Source organism: Quercus suber, unplaced genomic scaffold (genome assembly GCF_002906115.3).
Source record: "Quercus suber isolate HL8 unplaced genomic scaffold, Cork oak 2.0 scaffold_247, whole genome shotgun sequence".
Lineage (NCBI taxonomy): Eukaryota > Viridiplantae > Streptophyta > Magnoliopsida > Fagales > Fagaceae > Quercus > Quercus suber.
In genome coordinates, this window is record NW_027069703.1 from 214,754 (window position 1) to 241,889 (window position 27,136).

The window sequence follows — 27,136 nt, forward strand, 5'->3', positions numbered from 1 at the left end:
TATACCTTTGGCTACTAAGAGTGCAACGAGAACTTATAAAAGCACCATCAACTAGAAAGCTGAGTGCAAATGCAGGTATAGTATATTTATTAGAGACGTGGAGCCATGACTACAATGTTTTCTAATGAATTAACAAGGTAGGTGGTCTAGTGGTCAGGTTCTAAGCTAATACGACTTTTTTATTTATTTTTTTTTATTTTTTTAAGCTAATTCGACTTTGGTTTTAGATTTGAGTCCTCCTAATTTCCACTAGTGAGCATGTTGGTGCTTATTTCCCTTGGTGTTATCCTGGGTGTATAGGGATTGCCACCCTTCTCTCTTACGCTTTTTTGTGTAAAAAAAAAAATAGTTTTCTAATGCACAGAGCTGAATGGTCTCTTCCATGACACTATGCGCGTGTAATTTTTACCACTATGTTACTGGAGGACGTCACACCATAGTTCAGAGAAATGGAGTTCATTTGGTCTCCAGTTAGTCCCTTTTTTTTCTCTTATGGTGGATCTATTTTTTGACTTGTGGGACAACCAATTACCATGTGCCACATAATGTTGCCACCGCCATTGTGCCCCAAAAATCATATTGAAACTTACCTAGTTTTCTGCCATATGAGTATAAAATTAAAGTGCTCCATGCACTATGATGTGTAGGTTAGTGTAGTACAGTTGGCCATGAAGCAAAAACAAGAAAGTACTGCTGCTTCGTAGTGATCCAACATGGAACTTTCCTCTTCTTTTTTGCTGGGTCATTCATATGAATCATATTATTCAAATGCCCCCACATGAGACTCTTGCAGTCCAACTTTTATTTTTGCATAGCTTAAAGTCGTGTGACCAATCCGTGCTTAACATGACTTCACTATTAACTTTTCAAATACTCATCTCCTTATTCCCTTTAGAAGAAAGGAACTATTATGATCACATGGACCAACCTGTAGACAAAAGGTCCATTAATTAGCAGAATCATTCAATCATCTAATAATTCAAAAACTCTTCTGAGCTTATGGCCTCCAATAATTCAATGCCTCCTGTCCCATTTGCCACTAAAATATTCAGGGCAATGACAAATACGTCAACAGCCTCAACTCTCATTGTGTCTCCAATTATTATTATTCTATTTTCTACCCATTACTCCAACGCAAAGGTTACTTCAGGAAACTACTACTTCTAATCTCAGAGGGTCTAAGTAGTTAAGAAAAGAGCTACCAGATGTTTGATTATTTCAATGTTGGGTTACCAAATATTCCTTGTTTCTTATCTTTTCTACTGGTCCTTTTCTCATGCATGCTCATTTATCATAAAATTTGGGCATGATGATCATGCTTATCTAGTACATAACATATCCAAACCCATCTATAAATATTCTTTTCCTCAAACTTGGGCTAGCCATCATCACATCACATGTCATAAAGTTCAGTTTTCTATTCTTTCCTCCATTGGAGACTGTGACTCTCTTTTCTTGCTCTCTTTACCTCTTGATCATATGAATAGGCTTCCTGGCTTTCAATGTATTTTGGGTTTATTTGATTTAACAGAACAATCACACGAGAGACACACTTGTACTCAACTGCTTATCTCACATGAAGTTCTTCCTTTCAAGCTTTATATTGTAGAAGTGTCTAGTTGAAGTGATTACAGTTAAGACTCAAGACTTAATAGTGCCCTCTTGGGTTACTGAATCACCGTCTACATTTCTTGACCAATTGATTATATAGAAAGTGAAGGTCTTGGCTTTTTTTCTTTTAATCTACGTAGGCTTCATTGGGTTCTGTTCAACTTTTGTCTTTCCCAATGAATATTTGACCTTTTTAGCTTCTCTGTTCCCTCTATCTCTCTGTCTCTCTCTATCAGTATATAATATTTCACATTAGTTTGCCTAGGCATCTTGGACTTCACACCACTGAAGTGGTTGGTTAAGTAGGTAATTGGTGGGAAGTTGTTATTTTTTATGAGGGGAGGTTCTGTTTAGCTTCAGATTTGTCTGAGCTAGTTAGTGAAAACTTGTAGTTGAAAATGGGGAAGCTAAGCTTTGGTAAGGTGTTAGACTGTTTTTGTCTTTCTTCTTGCTCAAGCTCTTGCTTCTGCATGAACTCTGCGGAAACCCAAGATGAGTTTGAGAGCAAGCCATTGATTGCAAGTGATAAAAGCCAGTTACTGAGGTTGAAAGATGTTGTTTCTGGAAACCAGACCTTGGCTTTTCAATTGAAACCCAAGGTGAGGCTCTCTTTTCTCTAAACTTACTTTTACTCTTTTGAGAGAGAAGAACTTGTTTTGGCAATATCCAATTTAGATGGTGTCCTATTAAATTTTCAGTTTGTTGATGAACTGTGCAGATGGTGATGCTAAGGGTGTCCATGCACTGCAATGGCTGCGCAAGAAAAGTTGAGAAACATATCTCAAAGATGGAAGGTATGTAAAAATGGTCCTCTCTCTCTCTCTCTTTTTTTTTTTTTTTTTTTTCATATCTGCATTACTAGATTAGCTATCAAGTCCTTGATTGAAACTAATCAAACTATAAGACAATTTCTTAACCATTCTTCAACAACATTTAATCATGTTACATATTTAAAACATGCTAGTAATGTTGCTCCTTAGCCCGTTGACAAGCATATAAATTTTAATAACAATCCTTTACGTTTCGTTTTTTTTTTTTTTTTTTGGGGGGGGGGGGGGATTAATGGAACTAAAGATGAACAACATTGATTCACAAAGATGAACCCAGTTGTATATCTAAAAAGGGAAAGACGATCCGTTGAACATGTTTTCTGTGTTTGTATGTGCGTTTTGCAGTTTTTGTCTGAGCAAAAATATATTAAAAAAAAGAAAAGAAAAAACCATTCGAATCATACGAACATGATGATTAATTCTACTACAAGAAAGTACATGAAATGTACAACATCCCCTTAATAAATTTAGGAATACAATATTTTTTACAACTATTTGTGTTTACAAGGTATATTGTAATTGATGTTTAATAAAAATAATAGATTAATGTGAAAGGGATATTCCTTCGATCGCAATTTATCATCTTCACAAATTATGAAAAAAGATGTGAAAAAATTTATCCATATCATACTCATATTTATATATATGCACAAAAATAAGACCAATATTTCTCCCCCGTTTTATTTTTTTATTTTTGATAAAAGGTTTGAATCTCCCTTTTTAACCTTATCTTGCGGTTTCTCTATATTTCTAAATAAAATTTTGTATGGTTTTGCTTGTATAGTACTATATATTTCACCTAAAACCGAACTTATCTCTTTCTGCCTCTTCTCAAAAACAGGAGTGACCTCGTACAAAGTAGATTTGGAAACCAAGATGGTGGTTGTTATAGGAGACATTCTTCCTTTTGAAGTGCTGGAGAGTGTCTCGAAGGTCAAAAACGCAGAGCTTTGGAATTCCCCATCTTGATGAACATGATCAATTTCCACTCCCAAATTATTTATCATTCATACATACTGTATAATACAGATGTCAAGTTCCCATTTGTGTTCTCTTTCTATGGAGGGGGAAAACAAAAATCTACACCATCTAATATTGAGGTCTCTCTATGACCCAATATATATGTAAGCTCAAATATATGGGCAGTGTTGCACAGTGTGTGCAACAAGTATTATTCCAAATATATTATCAGTTTTGATTCAAGTACTGTACCCTAGTAACCATTAGCCCTTACAATTTGGCTTTTAATTTTATTTGTTCAAAATGAACGGTCAAAAATATAGATTTTAGAAATAAATAAGAATTTAAAGGTAGAACAAGTTCCTTTTAGGAGTCAAGAGTTTTGTAGTTAAATTGTCACTTCTCTTCCTATGCATAATTCAGGGTTCAAAAATGCATTTTTACAGATTAATTTGTGGGTAAACAAATTTTATAATTGGTACAGTAACTATATAAACCATTGTTTTAAAATTTTCTCAATAACAATATGAATATATAATTATTTCTTTTCTTCTCTCTACCTCATAATACAAAATCACTTCTCAAAAAAAAAAAAAAAGGGTCCATCCCACACTTAAAAATTAAAATAATAAATGAATTTATTAGAAGACCAAACAAGAGGAATGATGCCGACTCTGCATAAATATGCATAGCCCATAATAAAGAGCTCTATAAAAGGGGAGTATAACATAAATAGGCATAGATTTTTTCATGATGTTCTCTATGACCTTCACTTTGAGAATGACATAGATCTTATTTATCATTTTTTTTTTTGGATAATTAAGATGAACAAACATTCATACTAGAGTTCAAAAGCAATAATTTTTTGTGGGTTCCAGTTAGCTCAATTGGTAAAGTCTCTGATGGTTGTATAAGAGATCTGGGGTTCAATCCCCGCCTACACCAAAAACTGATTGGTGTCTTGGTCTGATAATAAAAAGCAATTATCAGGAGCGGACGCCATAGGTTGAAACTCTTTCAAAAAAAAAAAGCAATAATTTTTCACATGTCTAACAAAAAAAGAATTTTTAAAAAAAAAAAAATCCCTTGTCAATCTTCTAAGTTAACTTATTCCTTTTCTTGTCTCTCTTGTCAGGAGCCCCACCTAGGATTGTAAATAACCAATTTTTTCATGAACAATTCAAGCTTGCTTGAAATGTTTGTTTATTTAGCAAACAAGTCAAATTCAAGCCTAGGTTTAGGCTCGAATATTAAATGAGCCAAATTCAAACATAATAATGTATTTGTAAACAAACTTATAAACATAATTAATACTTAATTTAACTATATATAATATTATATTTTAATATGTATATTTATCTAAAAAACTTATATAGATTTGAGATTGAATTGTATAAATTTGTAAATAGATTCATATGATATCAAATTTTTTTTATAGTTTATTAATAATATAAGCAGTCCATTTGTAATTTTAGAGATTTAGGAGGGATAAAGCATTTTAGTCATAGTTTTACCATATATGAGAAAAGAATTAGTTAAGACAATGAATTAAGTTTAAAGCCTTAAACATGTAATCTTATTTGGTGATAAGCTTGAGCCCGGCTTATGTTCAAAATAAAATAAAATGAACAAACATGAATTTTTAGTACTCAATTCAAACAAAAGTGGGATGGAATTAGAAATCTTTTCTAGGAGGTCAACTTCAAGGACCAAAATGAAATTGTATGAAACTTAAGTAATATGCATATACACACATGCTCATACATAGTTATGTATGCGTTTTCTATTTTGCTTTAAAAAGTGAGTGAAGTTTCATATTTTGTGATAGATACTTAAAATTCCAGAGAAATTAATTTAATTTAATTTTAAATTTTAAATTTTTTTTTAACGTTGTATGTTTTGATTAGATATTATCTTTCATATAAAATTTAATAAGTAATATATTATTGAGTAATTGAAAGTCCTATAAATTTTATATTAAAAAAAAAAACTAAATTTAAATTGAGCATTGATAAAGTATCTATAGTATATTTTTAACTTTATTCACATGTTATGAGATTATTTTTATTTTAACGAAAATTTTACCCTCTTAAATATTTGAATTTTATTTTTGAAAATTAACTTCATGATTAACCACTCACAAATATTAACAAACTTGTGTAATACACTAGACTCTAACATGTGAGATGTCAATTTAAACTTTGCATTTTAAAGTTAAAAATAAATTTCAATAAATCTCTCAAAAACTTGAATTTTCTTTTAAATTGACATCTCATGTGACTTTGCATTTTTTTTTTAATGTCCCAAAGATCAACAAAAAAAAACTAGGGAAAAAAAATTATTTGAGTACTGAAGAAAGATGACAAAAACTAAGTATATTAAATTTTTTTTTTTTGATAAGAAAACTAAGTATATTAAAGTATTGAACACACATGCCAAAAATGTATTGTTAGAACTTTGAACTGGGGTGATAAAACCTAAAATTTCTTACTCGTACCAAATATGTATTTTATTTTATTTAACAATGAATTTTCTTTAACCAGATACCATAAATATAACTATAATAGAACCACTAAGGAATGGTCATGTATTATTTTCACAAAAAAAAAAAAAAAAGTTTTTGAGTTGAGCTTATATAAAATTTGTATAATCTATTTGTGATATTATTTTAAAATAAAAATCGACCACCACCTGTTACAATTAAATCACCCAATTAATAGCATTGGGCCTTGCAAGCAGCCACAGACCAACGGTGCTACAGCCCAGTCTGTGCAGTGTTTTACGCAAATTTTGTGCCTACTTAATCCAGTAAAAGTGTAAAACTGTAAAAGATTTACCACGAGGGCATGATTTAATACTATGAAATTCTTGTGATATATCTATAACACGTACGAGTCCAGAAGTTATGAATTTGAGACTTTTTTTTTTTTTTTTTTTTTTTTTTGAGATCTATGAATTTGAGACTTTGAGTAATATTAAGTTCCATTATTGCTTGACTAGTCCCATGCCATCCAAGAGTAGGGTTTAAATGAGTGGGAGATAGTGATCACACGCATCCCTTTTCCTTCTTAATTAATTTTTTTTTTTTTTTTTAAAAAGAGAGGAAAAGATTCATATATACAGCCTAATATACTATGCATATTTCTAATGCAACAGTCAATGGAAATCATAGATAGAATCAAACTTGTCCTGCTAGCTCCAGGCATGTAATCAGCTATGTGTGCCCTCTACAGCAAGCAAAATAATAATCCTTACAATATTACGACAAAATCCTGAGTGCAAGAAATTGAAAGTAAGACTGTAATAAGAACAGTCTTTATCCATGCTGGTGGGTGGGGCGGCTGCCACTGCCCATCAACGATAATGTATGTCTTAATCCATGCTGCTCATTGCTGATAACATAGCCGTAAAATTGAATGTTCATGTTCAAAGAGATAATTGTTTCTCAATTTTTTTTTAAAAAAGAAAATGTTCAAAGAGATAAAGAACGCATGTCGTATATATCTCTCTTATTATATACTAACAATTATCATCTTTTACCCAAATAAATAAATACCACGCAATGTCAGATGGCTTTATTTGTTGATTTGTTGATTTTTTACTTTTCCAAGATATTGGAGACTTGGAATAGAGATTCTTTATAAATAAATAAAAAAGGATTGCGGGCTTTTGCATTTTGGAGAACCATCTTATATGTCTAGCACCGCATTCATCCGATTGGACACTCATATTAACGGCCCAATGGGCCTTTGTCACTATATGCTGTATTATCTGAAATTGGGACTATGTGTTCGGTGGAAGTGGTTCTAGCTAGAATTTTTCTTTCTAGCTATCCATACATAGAAAGTTTTTGTATTCTACTTACAGCTAGGAAGTTTTATTGCACAAGATATGATCGTGTTATTTATTAGTCTGAAGAGATTAGCTTCTCTTGTAGCTTTTTAATTTATTTGCTTATCTATAACTTAGGGTTTTTTTTTTCTTTTTAATTATTAAAGATTAAACTATTCTATTATCAATTTTCGGCAAATAATTTTTTTTTAGTGAAAAATTAATCCAAACCCACACCAAATCTAGAAATTATAATACTTCACCGTCGACTTTTGTTTCCTAGTGTAGGTCAAATGACATTTTTTTTAAGGTTTTCAATGGAGACGTTTAGATTTGAATATCCATTTCCTTTTTTTTGGGGGGGGGGGGGGAAATGTGGTGTGCATGGCTTTTGGTCTTTGGAAGTTCCCTGATAGCAACAGCCAACAAGACGAGGTGAGCTCCAAATAGGGTTACCTTCTCCTCACTTTGAAGCATGATAAGCGCAAGTTGAGGGTAGGGGTAAGGCGAGTTGGAGGTATTTTTTCATTCCTAATAGGTGATTTGACATTAATGAGATAAAGATTAAATAGAAAAAAGAATGAGCTTTTTTTTTTTGGTTGAGAAACTAAAGGAGAAGCATTTAAGAGTGTATTAAAAGAGAGAAAACAAGTATTTTTGGGATCATAACATAATAGAGGAAAAAAAAATATAAATTCTACCCTAATTAATCTTTTGATGATCTATAACTGACCCAACAATTTTGGAACCAAGGTTTTATTGTTATTGTGTGTGTTATATATATATATATAATAATATATATTATGTGGGGTGAAAACCCAACCATACGTAGTGGGCCTAAAGCCCAATGTGAAGGTTATTGCATGTCTGAAGAGGCTAAAATCGTCGAGGGGTACTTCGCGCGAAAGAAAGATACATGGGGCGAAGAAGAATGTTCGAAGAGAGCATCAATGTTCCGAAGAGATTATTATCCTCGGATGTAAAGATTTTGGGTCATATAAATATCTAGGGGATTCAAATGAGTTTACTAGTGACTTCAGCAATCTAGATAAGCTTTGGACACGTCCGGAGATAAGAAGAATGGAGAAATATCTAAAAGGAAAAGCTGTCACTACCGTATTAAATACACTGCAGCAACTTTTCTAACCGCATTTATGTAGAGAAGACCCCTGAATAGTATAACTACAGCTAACGCCACTCACAAAAAGCTGAGGGAGATACATGACATGACATGCACTCAAGTAGGGAGCTAGATGAAGAACAAGTGGATGATGGGGATGATGGGGATGATGGCTGAGGATGCTATATAAAGAAGAAGGGCCCCTAATAGTGAGGGGGGAAGAAGAGGAGGAAAAAAAAGAAAAAAGAGAGGTCTTACTGTAACCTTAAGAATTGTAAATAGTACTCAATTTATCATAAATCTCTTCGAACTTCAACTTATTTAATCTTTACGTGTACTTTTATGCTGGTTTATACTTGTATGTTGTGATCAATCGTTGTAAACTCCATAGTTAACTTAGCTCTATTATTCACACTCTACAAATTTATTGTCTTGGGTTTGGGCCACAAATCCTAACCCTACATATTATATAATATAATATAATATAGTTTGAGTTTAAAAGTCGTGATTGTGCCAAGTGGCTACTCTTATTAATTAGTAAATTAATTATATATTTTTGTTGGATATATTTCCTCAATTAAGGGATAATGTTTAACAATTGTTTAATTTAGGTAAAAATTTATCATTTAAATGTCAAAAAATTTAAATCCTATTCAAAGTTTCAAACTAAAAGTCTATTATAAAAAAATTTAAAAGCTTAAATCCCACACAATAACCCATGTTTTCTTTCTAAAAAAAAAAACAACCCATGTTTTGATTAAGGGATAAGATTTAACAATAATTTAAATTAAATTTAAAATTTATTCAAACTAAATATTTATTGTAGGGTATATTTTAGTGGCCCAAGCCCAAGAGGTTTGGATTATGAGCCCAATGAATCCAGAACAATGAATTTGTAGATAATAGATAAAAGAGTTAGGCTAATTGTGGACTAAGCAATAGTTAACTACAGTGCCAAAAAGGAACTAATAAAAAAACACACTTCACAGTCTTTTTATTTTATGTCCGTAGAGGAATATTATTCAATGAAAAATCAATACAACTCTCCAAAAGTCCCCTTCTTCTTTAGAAGCTTTTTCTTTATATAGCATCCTCCCTCATCATCTTCATCGTCCACTTGTTCTTTATCTAAGTGTCTACTTGAGTATGTGTCACGTCAAATTTCTTCCTTAGCTTTCTGTGAGTGGTGGTAGCTGGATTGACACTATTCAGGGGTATTCTCCACATTAATGCGGCCAGAAAAGCAGATGCAGTACATTTAATGTGGTGGTGACAACTTTTCCTTTTAGATATTTCTCCATTCTTCTTATCTCCAGGCATGTCCAGAGCTTATCCAGATTGTTGAAGTCATTAGTAAGATCATTCGAACCCCCTAGATATTTGCTTGACCAAGAATCTTTACATCCGAGGAGAATGATCTCTTCGGAACGCTGGTGCTCTCTTCGAAACGCTGGTGCTCTCTTTAGACCGATCTTTTTCACTTCCAGGTATCTTTCTTTCATGCGGACTACTCTTTAACAATTTTTGCCACTTCGGACACACAGTAACCCTCAAATAGGGCTTTGGACTCAATACATAAGTTTGGGTTTCTACCCCCCACATTTATTATAAAAAATTTCTAAACTTAAATCTCACACAATGCTTTTTTGCTTTTTTCTTCAAGTTTCATGATTTAAAAATAATTTAAAACAAATTAGGATAATTTCCTCAATTAAGGGATGATATTTAACAACTATTTAATTTGGGTAAAACTTTATCATTTAAATTTCAACAAATTTAAATTCTATTCAAACTACAAGTTTATTATAAAAAAATTTTAAACTTAAATCCCACACAACAACCCATGTTTTCTTTCTAAAAAAAAATCCATGTTTTGACTAAGGGTTAAGATTTACAATAATTTAAAACAAATTTAAATTTTATTCAAACTAAAAGTCTATTATCAAAATTTTCTAAACTTAAATCTCACACAACCCACGTTTTTATTTTTGTTTTTGTTTTTTTTTCCTCAAGTTGCATGATTTAACCATAATTTAGAACAAATTTAAATTTTATTCAAACTAAAAGTATATTATCAAAATTTTCTATACTTAAAATCTCACACATGACACAACCCACATTTTTGTTTTTGTTTTTCCCTCAAGTTGCATCTTATTAAATTAATATTTTATAAGGACATTAAGTTACAAAGCTCTTGATTAAAGGATAAGATTTAACGATAATTTAAATTAGATAAAGCTTTATCATCTAAGTTTTATAAATTTAAATTCTACTCCAAAAAGTCTATTATCAAAATTTTTAGAACTTATATATATTCATCGATACAATCCCTCTTAACCAATAAGTCATTCCTATAATTAATCCCCATACAATACACCCCAAGTTATTGTATTTTTTTTTTCCCCAAAATGCAACTTACGCTTATGTTTCAATGTAATAAATTCATCTTATTTATTGTTCTTTATTTTTGAATTTGTGTGCAGAATATTATGCCAAATGAAGTTTACTATAAAGAAGTAAAACTATGGACATCCATTTAAATTCTTGGTTTTCTTATGTATTTTTATTTTTATTTTTTATGTTCTCAAATTTTAAAATCTTTTGTGTATGTTTTGATTTTTAGTTTTGGTTATTATATTTAATTTGTGAGTGTGTTGATTTTTTTCAATTAAAATATCACTAAAAAAATGGTTTTGAGAAATTATTTTGTTTATTATTGTTTGTGTTGGCCAGGGCATAGATTAAATATAATCCAAAGGACAAGGATTTGTTGCATACAGGTTTGCCGAAGCTGTTGCATACAGGGTTAGGTGGCAAAACATTAAAGTGACACATGTTTAGTGGTCTCATGCAACGCACATGACCAATTAATTCATTTGAGATGACAAATGGCGTTAACGTTTGCTCTCTCTCTCTCCTTCATCCAAGCCCAAATCCCTTTCTCTCTTTTCTCCTTCTTTGTTCTTCTCAAAACTCAAAAAACCCCAGCCACCTAACCTATAGTATCCCATCGTGCGCAGCCATGACCTACCCATATCAAACCCGTAGCCCACCGTGACCCACCCATATCAAACACAGCCTACCACAACCCATTGGCGTTGATAAAGCAACGCACCAAATTGAACCACCCAACAACCATCAACACAAAAAAATACTCCATTGACAACAATCCAAGAAGCCCATTTGAACCACCCTTAAGCAAATCTGTGGTCCAGTAACCAATTGAAGCGACCTAGTAAGTTTGAATTGAAGCAACCCATAGAGACAAACACGGTTAGGTGAGTCGGCGGTGAGAGCATGGGGTGGGCGGAGTTATTTTTTGATGGGTTAGGTGGGCTAGGGATTCTAATGAGAGGAATAGAGGTGGAAAAGAGAATTTGATGATAGGGAGAGATGAGTTTTGAGTCTAATGGGTTTTGCCTAAGCCATTTGATAGATAAACAAGAGAAACGTTAATGAAGAAATTCCACTCATAGCTGGTCATGTGTCCTAGACACATATCACTTTAAAATTTTGCCACCTACCACTATATGCAGCAGCTCCAACAAACCTGTTTGCAGCAAATCGTTGTTCCCATCCAAATAGGAATGATCAAATTCATTCCATATCTCATATTAAGAAATTAACACAAAACACATAGAGAATTTTAAAATATAAAAATAAATAAACACTAATAAAATCTAAATTCTAAACAATCAAAACTTAAATTAATTTTTTTATTAAAATTATTTACTTATTTTATAATTTATTATAACTATTTATCTAATCATTTAGGTTTAATTATTTTAAAATTTTGGTATAATTACAGATTATTCACTTGTAGTTTAGACCAAATTTAACTTACTCACTCGTGATTTCATTTTTGACACTTTACCCACCTAAGGTTATTTCCGTTTAGTGTCTGTTACCTACCTCTGTTAAAAAAAAAAGAGGTAAATAAGTCTTGTCTCTCTCATCCCAAAACAAGAAAAACAAAAAAAGCAAAAGAAAACGAGATCAAAATGGGCTATTTTAAACCTAGGAATATGCATCTTTTAAAACATGGCTCAAATTAAAATATTTTCAAACCTAGAATACAAGAAGACCACCATAATCACCTTCATCGTGAAAGCCAGCCTCCCATGAAGACCACCATAACCAAATCCCATCACCATCGATCTCCAGGATCACCATACCAATCCACCACTGATCTTTATGGTAGAAGCTTCCCCAGGTTCTCTCTCTTTCTCTCTCACACACACACACACACACCTAAACAGGAGCCAGACTGAAAGTGTGTTTCTCCTTTGCGTGCTCATCGCCCCTGCCACCAACGGTAGTTGCTTCCCCTTCCTTCCAATGTCTCCCCTTCCTTCCGATATCCTTTTATTTTTAGGAACTAGTAATTATTCAAGTTGCTAGTGTGAGGAACAATTGCTAGGGGAAGTAATTGAAGCGAATAGTCAAAAGCCTACAAACCCAAACTTTTTGTCTTTAGCTAGTTGATTGTATTTGTGTTTTGTTCCATGGTGATTTTTATTCTCCCAAAACTTAGTATAAATAAACCTAGATTTCCTCAAACTAAGAAACCCATCATACAAACAAAACCATTAAATCGACTTGCCCCTTGAGCCAAAAAGCCAATTCAATCTAACTAGCCCCCTGAAATAGAAATATTCAAAGTAAACCCAACCATTCATACCAACAAAAACCTAGTAAAAACCATTCAAAAAACATGAGCACCTAAAAAAAGTCTCAGCAACCCATCCTTTCCTTCATATTCACGAATCATCGAAACACAACAACAAGCCCACCCAACAAACTCCAAACGAAAAATCTACCCAATAAAATCCCAGCATACCATTCATTGCCGTGACTCATCAAAATGCTAAACCCAAATCCAAAGACAACCCAACCTCCCTTTCAAGTCGAAGCAAGTGGCAAAGAAGAGTGGATTTGCTTATTTTTCTCTCTCTGAGATCTGAAATGGGTTTTTGGTTTCTTCAATTGGGTTTGTCTCAAAATCCGCCATTTCAGAGTGACAAATTCCCATACCCATGCTAGAACTTATTTTTTGTGTTGTGATCTCTCTCTCTCTCTCTCTCTGAGATCTTGTGTTGTGTTATGTGTTTGTTGTAATATGTGGACTCTCTCACTCCTCATATCATATCAAGTTTGGATATACTTCTTTCAGTTAAGATGTTCTTGACTTTATCATAATTATTGATACGCTAAGATGTTCATATTGTATGTACTCATGATTTTCAATCAAATTAGTAGATTTACCTCATGTGAATGGGAGTGTGTTTTGGGAGAGAGGAGTGTTTGATCTATTTTGGGATTTGTTTTTGATAAAAAATGCGTTAGAGTAACGTCTGAAAGAGAGGTGGGTTACAGAGTAGTAATAAAGTGAAGCACCGGTGGATAAAGTGTCAAAAAATAAAACCACGAGTGGATAAGTTAAAATTCGGCTAAATTAAAGGTGGGTAATTTGTCATTATCCCTATAAATTTTGAGCTTACATATAAATCTTATCTAACTATTTATCTAATCACTGGTATACTAAATAAAGTTATAAGAAAACTTGTGCAGTGCAGGACAGGCAAATCAAATAGGACGTGAAATATTTGCAATCCTAATCCCATGTATCACCAGCTAGGCAACAATCGGATGTTCAAAAAACTGTTTACGTTACACCCATCTTAAACCCAAAAAATAGGAACTTCGGTTAGTACCGTCCCAGCGAAAAAATTACTGTCGTTTTGTAAATGTCAAACGAGGACCTTCCCTCAGTAATTTAAAAACGAGGACTCGCTCACCAACGTGCCGCCTTCGCCTACAGGCCCCTACACAACCAGAGCAAGCAAAGCAAAAATCAAAAAGCAGAAAAAACACATAAAACAAAAACACAAGCACAACACAACACAGCATTCTTCTTCTCATCAGTCAAACTCAAAACTCAAAATTCAATACCATGACCCCAAAATCCCTCTTCTTCTTCTTCTTCTTCTCCGCCCTCGCCCTTCTCATCCTCCTCATACCCATCTCTGCCCAAATCTCCGACCCGAACCCGAAACCGACCCAATCCCTATCCGTGGCCCACACCGAGCTCACCAACTACGGCTTCCCAGTCGGACTCTTACCCTCCTCAGTCCATGGCTACTCCATAAACAAGACCTCCGGCGACTTCTCCGTCGAGCTCGGCGGCGACTGCAAGATCACTCTCCCGCCGGACAACTACCTAGCCACCTATTCCAGGACAGTCAGGGGAAAGATCGTTTCGGGTAAGATCGCTGAGCTCGACGGGATTCGGGTCCGTGCGTTGTTCAGGTGGTGGTCCATAACCGGCATCCGATCCACCGGCGAAGACTTGGTGTTCGAGGTCGGCATGGTCACCGCCAAGTACCCCTCCAAGAACTTCGACGAGAGCCCCGATTGCGAAGGCAAACACTCCTCTTCGTGAGCGAGCGAGTGAGGTATGAATTCAAATCCCAATTCAATTCAATTCTCTCTTAATTAGGGTTTTGGATTGATCAGGGAAATTCGAGACTAAAGTATGTGTTGTGCGTTATGATTAGTATTCACTATTGAATTAATATCTCTGAGTGATAATTATTAATTAGTAATTATTGATTTAAAGTATAAAAATTGATTGAATCGAATTGTGCTCTATGTATCTCGATTATTCCTGAATATTCTGTGTAGCATGAACAAAATGGTTGCTGTCTTTTTTGTTTTTGTTTTAATTTTAGTTTACTAGGCATCTGTTTGTATCGAATATGTTCTTTTCCAGAGTAATTCCCACTTTGCAAATAAAAACATTACTGGAAAGTTCCCAAATTTGTCAATATGCTTTAGGGTTATAAAGTGTTTGCTAGTTGTACTTTTTTTTTTCTTTTTGTTTTTGTTTGGTTAAAGGTTGGTTATTATTATTATTATTTTGAAATTAAAAGATTGAAAAGGGTGGTTAGCTTTTAAATTATGGGAAATTGCTAATGTCACTACTAATCTTACTACAAAAAGCTTTTAACGTGTAACTTCAATTCAACATCATATTAAATAAATGTATGAATGATGACACATCATTTTGTAAGGCAAATATAGTAAAATGTATAATATTCCTAGCATCAATCTTTCTCAAGATATATGCGTGTGCATTATATAATTATTACTGGGATTATGGTGTTTTAATCAAACGTAGGTATGGTACATTCCCAGGAATTTGTGAATGCTGAGTAATACCAAATGGTGGGAATATAATTCTAGGAATCTATAAAGATTCTGCGAAATGAAAGGGCCACAAAAGCTATGGGATTGCTTGAATTGTCAAGATTATATAATTGGATATTGGATATGAAATTTTTTGGCTTATGAATCTTAGATGAATTACTAAAAACAAAATATTAATGGAATGCAATTAGAAAAGCTCTTACGATTTTAATTTAGTGAACTCTTGGATATTAGCCATTCTAGACTGTTGGTGATTTGATACAAAATTGGAGGAAAGACTACTTACCAATAACCTCTCCTAGTCTCCAACAAAGGAGTAGGAGTTTTGTGCAATAGGTATGACGTTTATTGATGATTTGATATACTAGTGCTATCTAAAAGGTTTAGCATTATTTAAGATATGATGAGAGATTTCTTCAAGCCTTTAGATAGCACTAGTATGATTTAAGATATGATTTGTCTTTTGTTTTATTTATTTATTTATTTTTGGTGTTCATACATGCTGATGAGTTCTTTTTGTATTACTTCCTGTGAATATAGGAAAATAACATTTCCAGCCATGCTATTTGTCTTAGAGGATTTTTGTTTTGTGGATCTGTTATCTGTTATTATTTGTTTAATCTGGATCATGCAATTCTAGACCTTTTTGTTATTTCTTGTTTGGTCTTGTATTGTGATATCATACTTATGCTCAACTTTCCTGTTTGCCGTTCATTTATTATTGCTGTCTTTATAAAAGTCTGGTGCCTACAAAAGAACTTTTGTTACTTGGATGTATCTACCAAAAGTGTATACTAGTCTCAACCATATGTCAATGACAGAAATTCCAAACAATTACTGGAGTTTCATAGCTAGATTTGATGAACTACCCCCGCAGCTAATAGTAGACAAATAAATTACATATAATGAAATTATTTTAGATTGTGGGAAAACCAGAAAAGTACATATTAAGCGCTACACTTTAGGTGATTTCAGTCTTTCAGATTAAATTTTTATACCTTTTAATTTCAAAAGTTTCAAATTAAACTCTGAAGTTTACAATTGTTATAAATTGAGATAGCGTTTGGATACCGCGTTTCAGTATCCAAGTCTGCATTTTTTTTTTTGGAAAAGCGCTTTTCAATGGCTTTATGTCACACCAGTGGATCCCGTGCACTGTTTACAGGACCTACAAACCTTTTTTTTAGCAACTTTTTCATTAAAAATGGGTCCCACGGCACTATTTACACATTTAAAAATTATTTTGTTACAGTGTTTTTAGTTTTTAGCAAAATAAGCGATATTCAAACGGATCCTAAACCCTATAGTTTTGTTTGTTTCAAATCTAACCATGAACTTTTAAAATCCTATTAATTTAACCCATTGTTGGTAGGAATGCTTTTCACCTTGTTCTTTTATTTTCTTTAGATGGTTATGGAGGCTTATGTAGTATGGTGTACTTTGATGTAGGCACTTTCTAGATGTTATTTATTTAGGGTTCTGAAACACTTTCTAGATTTTATTTATTTGAGTTCTTGTTCAATTGTTTGTGAAATCTCAAAGCTGACAACTGAGTTTTTGTGCCCGTATTTTTACTGCTGTAGTACATGCATGCAGCAGTGATAAAGTACATTTAGATCAAAATAACCTTGTTTTTAATGTTACTAAGAGCTAGAGGTTTGAAATGATATGAATTCTTTTTTGATAAGTTCAAATTGATATGAATACGGGGGCTCAAATTCAATCAATCTTCAGAACCTTAGTTCTTAGTTCTTACTTTGTGCTTATTACCTGAAATCTTCTTTCAGAATTTCCTTGATTTTGCTTTGCCTTCAAGCTATCTTTTTTAATGCTAATTAAAAACTAGGCGAATCCTTCAAATTCTCTGCATCCAAATGTGAAGCTTTTATCACTCTATGTAGGTTCTTCAGCTTTTGGGTAATAGAATAGTTAACTAGTTGACTTCAAGAATGCTAAACCTTTGTTGTTTTTTTTGGGATCAATTGGCAGCAGACTTACTTCTGATTGGTCTCCCTCCTCTGCAGGGCATCTATTGCTGCTTTACTGGACTTAAATTATGTGATAGTATCCGCTCATAAGGTTGGAAGTACTTATCGAACCAAAGTATTCGGTGCTTGTAGTATCTAATATTTGACTGTAAATCACTAGATTGTAATAATAACCTCAAAATGCTCCTAGACTTCTTTATTGTGTAGTAGATGCCTCGGTGTCTCTGTAGTTATGTGTTACTTTTTCTTGGTAATGAACTGTGGGTTTTCCTCGTCTTTAATATATATTATCTTTAATTAAGAAAATGGAATGACCTCCGTGGCCACCAAATTTGCCATGTGGAGCTAAATTACGGTTAGTTTTGATTGCTTGTTAATTTTTATATACACTAGCATTATGCCCGTGCGATGCACGGTTTAATCAAACTTCATATGTAAATAAATTTTTTTATTAATTTACTTAAAATTAAATAATAAAATAGATAATAAAAATAAATGAATATTTTACTTTTAAGTTATATTGTAGTGACCCAAAAAGGGGGGTCTTGTATTTCATGAAATCTTACATCGCCTAGGGAAACACATGGAAATGTGTTTATAAGGAATGATCTCCCTTTAATGTGTAAATGCCTTTTCCCTAGCGCAACTTGGGGAAGAACAAAACCGTGAGGTGGGTCCCAAAGCAGACAATATCTACACAGTTGGGGCGGGGTCGTTACAGATGGTATCAGAGCCAAGCCCTAGCCGGAAGTATGGGCCTTACACGCGAGGACACGTGTGCCCGTAAGGGGATAGGTTGTAGTGACCCAAAAAGGGGGGTCTTGCATTCCATGGAATTCCACATCGCCTAGGAAAGCACATGAAAATGTGTTTATAAGGAATGATATCCCTTTAATGTGTAGAGGCCTTTTCTCCAGTGCAACCTGGGAAAGAATAAAACGTGAGGAGTATGGGTTCCAAAGCGGATAATATCTACACAGTTAGAGCGGGGTTGTTACATATATAATGAATGCATATTGTGTGAGACTAAAATGCATATAATAATAATAATAATTGAATGGAAGATGGTAGAGATATCTTAAAAATATATATAAAAGATTTTGAATAATACATTGAACTTTAAGGCTCAAAATCAAGTTTTTTTTTTTTTTTTTTGGGAGAAAAGCTTAGGGTTAAGACCTTGGTAATAAGTTTGTATTGATAATTGAAACACAATATGAACAACCATTTGTATTATTTGATCTCATCCTCTATCTTTGTATTATTGACAAAACAAAATAAGTCAGCAATATATATATATAAACACACGTGCGTGTGTGTGGGGGGTTTGATAATGACCACAGTCATATTTATAATTTATAAATTCTATATTTGATTTTAAAAGAAAAAAACATGTTAAGTTAACAACAAAGTTGTATCCATCATATCTTGCATTTTAGCACACATCCGTCTCCTATCTATCGTTTACGTGGCACCAGCGAGATCTAGCTAAGGTAAGGAACTTCGTGTCGTGCATGTTCACTACTATGCCCTAAAGATATCATTCAAAGTAATGAATGAACTGTTTTTTTTTTTTTTTCCTAGTCCAACTTTGTTAAAGGTGAATTAATATTGTTGGTGGTGCATGAACTCATCCTCCCACCACTTGCGTAGTTATTTAGCCAAATGTAAGTGCTTGCACTCAAAAGGAAACTAATTAAAAGATATATTAAGGGAGCAATATAAGTAGAATAAATTTAGAGTATTTACTATAAAGGAAGTAGAGCTAGATCCAAAAACTTTCCTTACCATTTCCTCAAAAAAGATAATGCTTTAAATACTAATTTTTAATACCTAGAATGAAATGGATACAATTCATAAATGATTTTTTTGTGTAGTTAATATATATTAATGATGGGGTTGGCTTCAAAAAAATTCAACTAAAAAAAATGGAGAAATGATATGTCTACAATATTTTTATAACAAATCTTAAGTGGCAGGTTGTTACTGGTTGTTATTGTTGGGGCAAAAAAGTAATCTTAGTGTAAGTTTCAAATTTGAACCAAATAACAATTAACCATTTGTGATTTGTTGTAAAAATGTTGTAAAATTGTCGTAGACGTAGCATCTCTCAAAAAAATGATGGCGTTGCAATCTATTTATTTTGGAGATAAGATTTTATTTACTCTTAATAATAAAAACTTAGAAATTATAGTAGAAGATGATAAGAACGAAAAAAAAAATTTATATCTATTTTTTTAATAAAAAAATTATTTGGTCATTTTTTCTATATAATTTTTTGAAAAACAATAACTATTTTTGTCATTTAAAAAATATTGTTGTCATTTTTTATACTTTATTGCGGGAAAAAAAAAACCTACAAACCGAGTTAATTAGGGCACCCAAACCCACCAATGTTAATGAGAAATTCAAATCCATGTGAGTTTTAATGCTTATTAAAAAAAAATTGCACTCTTAATAAACTATATATATATATATAGTAGAACATATAATTTTTTAATCAAACATGAATCATTCAAGATATTTGTTGTTAGGAGCGCTCAAATAATTAATTGATCTATTTCTATTGAAGATAATTGTACTATGGATTTCACATACATTAAATTTATTTTCTGGCCAATAAGTAAATCAAAGAAAAAAAAAAATGAAGAAGAAGAGGAAGAGGAGGTGAAATACATGCCTTGCTTTGCGGATTAAGGTAGCAACAATATTAATGAGAAGTATTTTGACTGCCTAACTGAGAGTCTATAATTGTATTTATATATGGATTACTATTATACAAAATTGTTTCAAACACAAATTGTCTTTGTTACATGGTGTGTATCTAAAAACTTATCAATATAAGATTTTAGATAAACACAGCTCAAAGGGCTTTATCATTATCCATTGAATTGCTAGGCTTTATCATTATCTTGTAGCATGTTTAGTGATGAAGCTTTCTTGATCTCTCAAAAAAAAAAAAAAAGGTGAAACTTGAAAGATCTCACGTTTTCATTGGAATTTAAAGAAAAATAAGTTTTTTTTTTTAGAAAGAAGTTAATAGGAATAAAACATAGGTTGCATATTTTGTTAAAACACTTACTCCTACGTTATCCAAAGTGATTGATAAGATCAAAAAATTGTTGTTTATAATAAAACATTACATCAATTCAGTCAAACCATTTGGCATAGCTTCTAAGCCTTTACTGCAATTTGGTGAAATCACTTGACACAATCATGACTTCTAAGCTCAACTTTTATTATATAATATATAATATCCTAAAGTAAAGTAAGAGACTATAAGAATAAAAATGGGTTAATTGAATGATCGCTTTTTTCACTTTTGAAGTTGGGAGGAAAACACTAGCGTAGAATAACTCAAAATTAGTGATACGTATCAAAAGGAACTTGCATAGTAACATGCACTTTGTTTGTGCTGCCTGCTGCTACTCTGTTGTTGTTGGAGGCAGTATTCTGTGAGTCTGTGGGTCTCACAGCCACAGGTGGGGGCACAGTTTGGGGACAAAGGAGGATGAGAGGAGAAATGCTTTTAAATTAATAATATTAGACTAAGTAAAGTTTACGATATAAAGTAAAGGTTTTTATTTTTTTTGGGAGATGTAATGGGTTTTGATTTGAGGAAAATAAAATCTGACCAAGTTTTTATGCATTTTTAATAGGTGCGGTTGGTCATTGCCTCACTAGAGTTTTAGAATAGGATTATAGGAAACATTATCATTTCTCAATCATGTCTTAATTGGGATCCATCGAAGCAATTTACTGTTGTGATTGGATCTTGTGGCTTATTAAAAACGTTATATAAAAGGATAATTTATAGCTCGAGAATGATTGGAGGTTGTCACTTTCATTTGCGTTAAATCATGCCATGCTTAAGAACTATTTGAGTTATTTAGTGTACATGTTGCACAGCATACAACCAGAACATTTTATGTCTTAACAAGGAACAATGAAATTTTTATCTAAATGAGAAAGAGGAGAAAATTTAAATTAGAGGCCAGTGACCCTGTTTGTTATTGCTAACTCTTCTATTCTGATGATTGTCGCCATGGAGAACTTACCAGTGGCAAATCATGCTATTTGTTCAAAGTTTTAGTTAGAAAAAAAAAGTTTTGTTAATTATTTTTACTTTTTTTTTTCCTTAATATTCATTTATTTTACCAATATTTCATCATGCAGAGATGACACATTTTATTCACATTTTCGTATAACATGTGTAGCAGTAATGGATTTATTCATAAAAAAAGTGACAAAATTTTATATTGACGGTTAGTTCACCGTAATTTCTTTTTTTTTTTTTTGGGTTTGGAATCAACCATAAATAAAATATACGATACTTAACCATTAACATTGACATTTGGCACATTTCATGAGATATACTTAACTATTAAAATTTTGAAATTGAAACTTGGTTATTGTTATTATTTGGTGCGTAGAATGTCATGTTGAGTCTTTTTAAGAATTCATATCCTACTAACGACTTGTTCTTATTTATTTTAAAATAAATAGAAAAGCCTTTTTCATATATAAGACTAATAGGTCTATTTTCCTTGCATTTATTCTAATAGAAGACAAACCCTTTACAATAGACAACTGAATTACTAACCTCCTCTCTTTCTTTGTGTTGTCTTGGACTTGCATTATCACCGATGGGACTTGGGAGGATAGACAATGCAAAGGATGGACCGAAGGGGACAGGAGAGGGAAAAGAAGGAAGGAGTGAAGATTTTATACTTGAAAACAAATAGGAATGTTGAAAAATGTATTTAAAGTTTTTTATTAATAAATCCATCCCTTTTTCTAAAGTGGGAGGATTGGTTTTGGTGGAGACCTTGTCCTTGAGGAGCCTCATCGTTCCCTCCCTTTTTTTTCATCACTATGCAAGGGTCAATTTTTGATTAAACTCCGGTTTGATTCTCTTTCCAGAAGAGTTAATTTTTTATTTTATTTTTTGAGAATCACTTGCCAGAAGAGTTAGATTGGGTATATATGTACGATGGTATTGGTAAAAAGGGATCGAGGATGCTCGAATCCAGTTTTTGTGAAGTGAACGGAAGTAAGGTGGACCAAAGGAAACCGTACTTAATTACTTACTAGTTATTAATAGCAAATTAGCAATAGATGGCAGCTTGGTGAAAGAATTTTCTTTTTTTAATTTTCGGTTTTTGTAAATTTATTAAAGCATTCACATCCACTCGTTCAAAAATATTTGCTTATTTTAGGATAAGAATTTTTTTTTTCTATTTTTTATAACCATTTTTCAAAAATTCTATTTATTCTAAACCCTATTTTATTAAAATATCAAAATTTTAAATTTTTTTTAATTGTTTATCTTTTTTTACAAAAAAGAACCATCATCCACTCTCTTAATTGATCATTGGGATATGAGGATATCATACGATACATAAAGAGAAAAAAAAAAAAAAACTATATGTAAAATGAATAGTACCAGTGTAAATTTACATGATTACTTTAGTAATTTTGCAAATTTACACATCTTTAACTTAATTGATGTAAGTGATTTTTGAGGTTAGATGTGTAAAATTGAGCTATTTTTATATTTTGCATTGTTGGATGTAGATGCTCTTAGGTTATTACCTGATGAGAAAGTTTAGAAATACAACAAAATCTTATAACATTTTCATAACATCCTTAGAGCATTAGCATCAACTATGCTAAAAAAAAAAAAATTATTTTGACAAATCAAAAAAAGTTACTTATTTATTTTAACACATCACTTTACAATACACCACCCATCACATCTTCTATTCTTTTACCATTTTATTTATATATTCTTTCTTTATTATTTTTTTCTTTTTAATTATTTTTTTATTAATAGAAGAGAGAGAAAGTAATAAAATAATACGTAAATTTTTAGTACATTAAAATGGTGGGTTAAAATAGCATTTTTTAGCACATTTGATGCTAATGCTTTTAGTCTTGCCTTTCTAAAAGTAGAATATCACTATAGCATATGCCAAATGCTACAAATTTAGCATTTGACACACGTGCTATCAATGCCCTTATTTTGAGTTGTGATAGGTCCAAGTATTATATATATGATACATCTTAAATTGTTATAAAAATGTTGTAAGGATACGTTTGGTATATCGAATGAGGATTACGACAGAAATTGTAATTTTTATTACTAGAAATAAAATATGTTGTAATGTAATAACTAAACCTATTCATTAGTTTGGTTGTGAGTTATAACATTAGAATGAAACTTAACATATATTTTAGGAAATATTTTACTTATACAATTATATCTTCTTAAAAATTGTTATTTTTAAATTTAAGAGAGATATGTATTATTTTTTATAATTTTTTATTTTTATAATTATTAGATGTATATGGAAAGTTTGTTTATTTGGAAATATATTTAGTTTTGACATTATTACACTTACTAAGGAATAACTATTCTGAAATGAGGAATAACTATTTATTTTTAAAAACATAACCAAACTAAAAAATAACTAAACCATAGGAAATCAAAGTAGTTTTTGGAAGCGGCTTTGGAAGATGCAGGTGCCCAGCAAGATCAAACATTTTGTTTGAAGGGTGTGTAACAATGCTCTACCCACAAAATGCAATCTGAAGCGAAGACATATAGTGGATTCAGATGTGTGTGAGCTGTGTAAAGTTGCTCCGGAAGATGCTCTCCATGCACTCTGTTTTTGCAGCAATGTGGCTGCCTCACCATTGGTTCCAGTCAATGATATCCCCACACCCCCCCCCCCCCCCCCCCCCCCCCCCCCCCGGAGTTTCAATGATTTACTTAACAAGTTTATGCAAGTTGGTGATGATTTCAAACCGGAGATGTTTGCAACAATCACTTGGAGCCTATGGAATAGACGGAACGCCCTCCATTTTGGACGTGAAGCTCTACCCATAACGAAGATTAGCTCCGCTGCATGCACTCTGCTCCATGACTTCATCAACAGTCAAACTCCAAAAGCCCCTATCTCTCGAATTGCTATTTGGCATCAGTGGCATTCTCCAGAACAAGGATTTGTGAAAGTGAACTTCGATGCTGCCCACTTCAAACACAAGAACTCAGCTGGACGTGGTGTCATTGTACGAGATTGGAGAGGTGCGAACCTGGGTGCTTTGTCCGTGCCTACTATGTTATCTTCAACAGTTGTGGATTTGGAAGCTCTTGCTTGCCTTAGAGCTGTTCAGTTTGCTGCTGATCTTGGTCTTCAACGTGTAATATTTGAAGGTGACTCGACCACCATTATATCTGCAATTTCCAAGGGAACTTTAAATCTGTCCTCCTTTGGAAGTATAGTAGATGATGTATGGCACTCGCTGCCTAGTTTTTCTTCTGTTATTTTCAGTCATGTAAACCACTTGGGCAATATAGTTGCGGATGCTCTTGCAAAAAAGGCCTTTTCCATTGTTGGCTGCCATATTTGGATGGAAGCTCTGCCCTTAGACATTGCCGAGTTGGTCAACTTTGATGTTCATTAAGTTTTTTTAATTCAATAAAGTTCCAGGCTTGTGGTCTGGCTTCTCAAAAAAAAAAAAAAAAACCATAAAAATAACTATTACATTACAGTATCTATTACAGTCTATCAAACATGTCATAAGATTTTGTTATGTCTGTAAAAGAAGTATTCTCTACTTTCTTATAAATAGTTTATCTCCATGTATTTAGTTGGTATGACTTAGTATCCACGTTGTTATATTCTTGGAGTAAAGTAATTTAACTTACAATTTTTTTTTCATGAATAAAAAATGTTATTGGCAACAAAAGGAAAAGACAAAGAAAAAGAAAAAATACAATATTCACTCCCTCCAGCTCAGCGCCTCAGCCACACCCAAGTTGTTCTTCCTTGCTAAGGGCCGTTTGGTAGGTAAGAGATTTATCATTGTTTAAGTATTGTGAAAATATTTATGAATGAAAAAGTGTTGTGAAAATACGTTTTGTGATGTTTAAATACTGAAAACTATTACCATATATATCAAACAATCCCTAATATTATTGTTCTTCCTTACTAATAATATTAACAAGATGAGAAGGACCCATCCCATCAACAAAATAGCCAGGAACAGAAGTTTGATAGAGACAACTTTGCCAAGACATGAGTAGCTTAATTTATTTGTATTCCTATACACCCACATAAACTCCAGCCGGTCAAAGCTTGCTGAAAGCAATCTGTCTTTATTAACAAAGTCAGCAATTCTCCAGTGCACTGAACTGGAGTTGTTAGTCACTGCTTCGACACAATTCTTAGAATCAACCTCAAATATCACATCCTTAAACTGCATTTGGCTTGCTAACTGCACAGCCCATAGAAAAGCTTTGGCTTCAGGGAACTTAGTATTCACTTTTTTTGAGCAAGCAAAAACCAATTTCTCTCTCCAATCTCTAGCTACTACTGCTACATGTGAGTGCTCCGTCCCAATAACTGCATCACAATTCATCTTTAACTGATCTTGGGCTTTGCCAAATCGATAATCTTGCTCTTGAGGGCGTGAATGTTCTGGTTTTTGTACAGCTCCAATGTTCATTGAAAACTTTGAACAAACTTCTCATAAGATCTTCACATAAAACACTCTTCCTTCATGAACAACTTGGTTCTTACATTTCCAAATCATCTCTAAAACCAATGCACCAAATAGACAAAACTTCATTTTATCCTCATTATCCTTTGCAAGCCTTAAAGGAGGATCAATGAAAATATATGTCCATTGCTAAATGTTGGAGCATTTTAATATTGTTTAATTAAAATAAATTAATTTAATAACATAAATATAAATATATGAAAGTTAATATGGAAGATAAGGAGTTAATTAATGAAATGTTTAATTTTACATTGAAAATGAGAGAGATTATTTTATTCTTTTTAATTGTGTTGATAAATGAGCTAATATGTAGAGAATTAGATATTGAGCTAGATACGCACACAGAGTTTTAAGTTTGAATACTTTGTGCAGAGTTTGTCCATGACTACTCTCTATCGCAAAGCAAGCATTTTTGAGACAACTCAGGAACATATTTGCTTAGATTATTTTTTGTGGGCAAATCATATGAGTATTTGACACCACTCTCCACAGAAACATCTTGAGTCTGTCATGGATGTCCAACTCCAAATTTTCTTTTTTAGTTCATCTTCATCAGCACTGAAACTTGCTCCTATATCCTCCTTACAATGTTTTCTTCTATTATATATATGAAACATATTGATGCTTTGATTAGGGGTGAGTTCCTTGATTAGAGGCGAGTTCGAGATATATTTCAATTCATCCTAAAGAGCGTCTGCAACTCTAATCATTTTAGGCTTTCGAGGAATTAATTCTTAAGAGATAGACAAATTCTCAAAAAAAAAAAAAAAAAAAAAGTATTATCACAAAGTCGCCATGAATAGTCCCCCACCCTTTTAATTCTAGATTAGGGATTTAGGTGATGGGGTAATGAAAGCTTTTCCAAATTTGTATTCCATGTGCTTGTGTGATAAATGTAGTTGTATCAACTTTTAGAAGGAAAAAAAAAAAAAAAAAAAAAAAAAAAAAAAAAACTAAAAAGTAGTTGTATAAACTTAATTGGTGAATGTCTGTAAGTATTCGTTGATTAATGGTTCGGC

General features: G+C 32.5%; 3 protein-coding genes across 5 annotated transcripts; all 3 read left to right on the forward strand.

The window, feature by feature from the left end:
- Positions 1–1,373: 1,373 nt before the first annotated feature.
- LOC111988839 (protein SODIUM POTASSIUM ROOT DEFECTIVE 2) lies at positions 1,374–3,644 on the forward strand. Its single transcript, XM_024020653.2, has 3 exons — positions 1,374–2,210; positions 2,330–2,405; positions 3,283–3,644. Exons 1-3 carry the CDS (start codon positions 2,010–2,012, stop codon positions 3,408–3,410), a joined length of 405 nt encoding a protein of 134 aa, XP_023876421.1. The 5' UTR covers positions 1,374–2,009; the 3' UTR covers positions 3,411–3,644.
- A 10,463-nt stretch (positions 3,645–14,107) lies between these two features.
- LOC111988841 (uncharacterized) lies at positions 14,108–17,832 on the forward strand. 3 transcript variants are annotated; one of them, XM_024020656.2, is made up of 2 exons: positions 14,108–14,807; positions 17,551–17,832. In XM_024020656.2, exon 1 carries the CDS (start codon positions 14,306–14,308, stop codon positions 14,792–14,794), a length of 489 nt encoding a protein of 162 aa, XP_023876424.1. In that variant the 5' UTR covers positions 14,108–14,305; the 3' UTR covers positions 14,795–14,807; positions 17,551–17,832. The 3 variants fall into 3 exon arrangements, with proteins under 3 accessions (XP_023876424.1, XP_023876425.1, XP_023876423.1); XM_024020657.2 differs by having other exon boundaries at positions 17,554–17,832; XM_024020655.2 differs by having other exon boundaries at positions 14,117–14,807; positions 17,586–17,832.
- Positions 17,833–24,335: 6,503 nt separating this feature from the next.
- Positions 24,336–25,019, forward strand: LOC111988835 (uncharacterized). Its single transcript, XM_024020643.1, has one exon. It carries the CDS (start codon positions 24,336–24,338, stop codon positions 25,017–25,019), a length of 684 nt encoding a protein of 227 aa, XP_023876411.1.
- The last annotated feature ends 2,117 nt before the right edge of the window (positions 25,020–27,136 follow it).

Excerpts from the sequence above, each read along its gene's own strand:
- LOC111988839 (XM_024020653.2), top strand. The coding sequence starts at position 2,010 with ATGGGGAAGCTAAGCTTTGGTAAGGTGTTAGACTGTTTTTGTCTTTCT. Across the intron at positions 2,211-2,329 it reads CTTTTCAATTGAAACCCAAG|ATGGTGATGCTAAGGGTGTC; the intron begins GTGAGGCTCTCT and ends TGAACTGTGCAG. Across the intron at positions 2,406-3,282 it reads ACATATCTCAAAGATGGAAG|GAGTGACCTCGTACAAAGTA; the intron begins GTATGTAAAAAT and ends TCTCAAAAACAG.
- LOC111988841 (XM_024020656.2), top strand. The coding sequence starts at position 14,306 with ATGACCCCAAAATCCCTCTTCTTCTTCTTCTTCTTCTCCGCCCTCGCC.
- LOC111988835 (XM_024020643.1), top strand. The coding sequence starts at position 24,336 with ATGCAAGTTGGTGATGATTTCAAACCGGAGATGTTTGCAACAATCACT.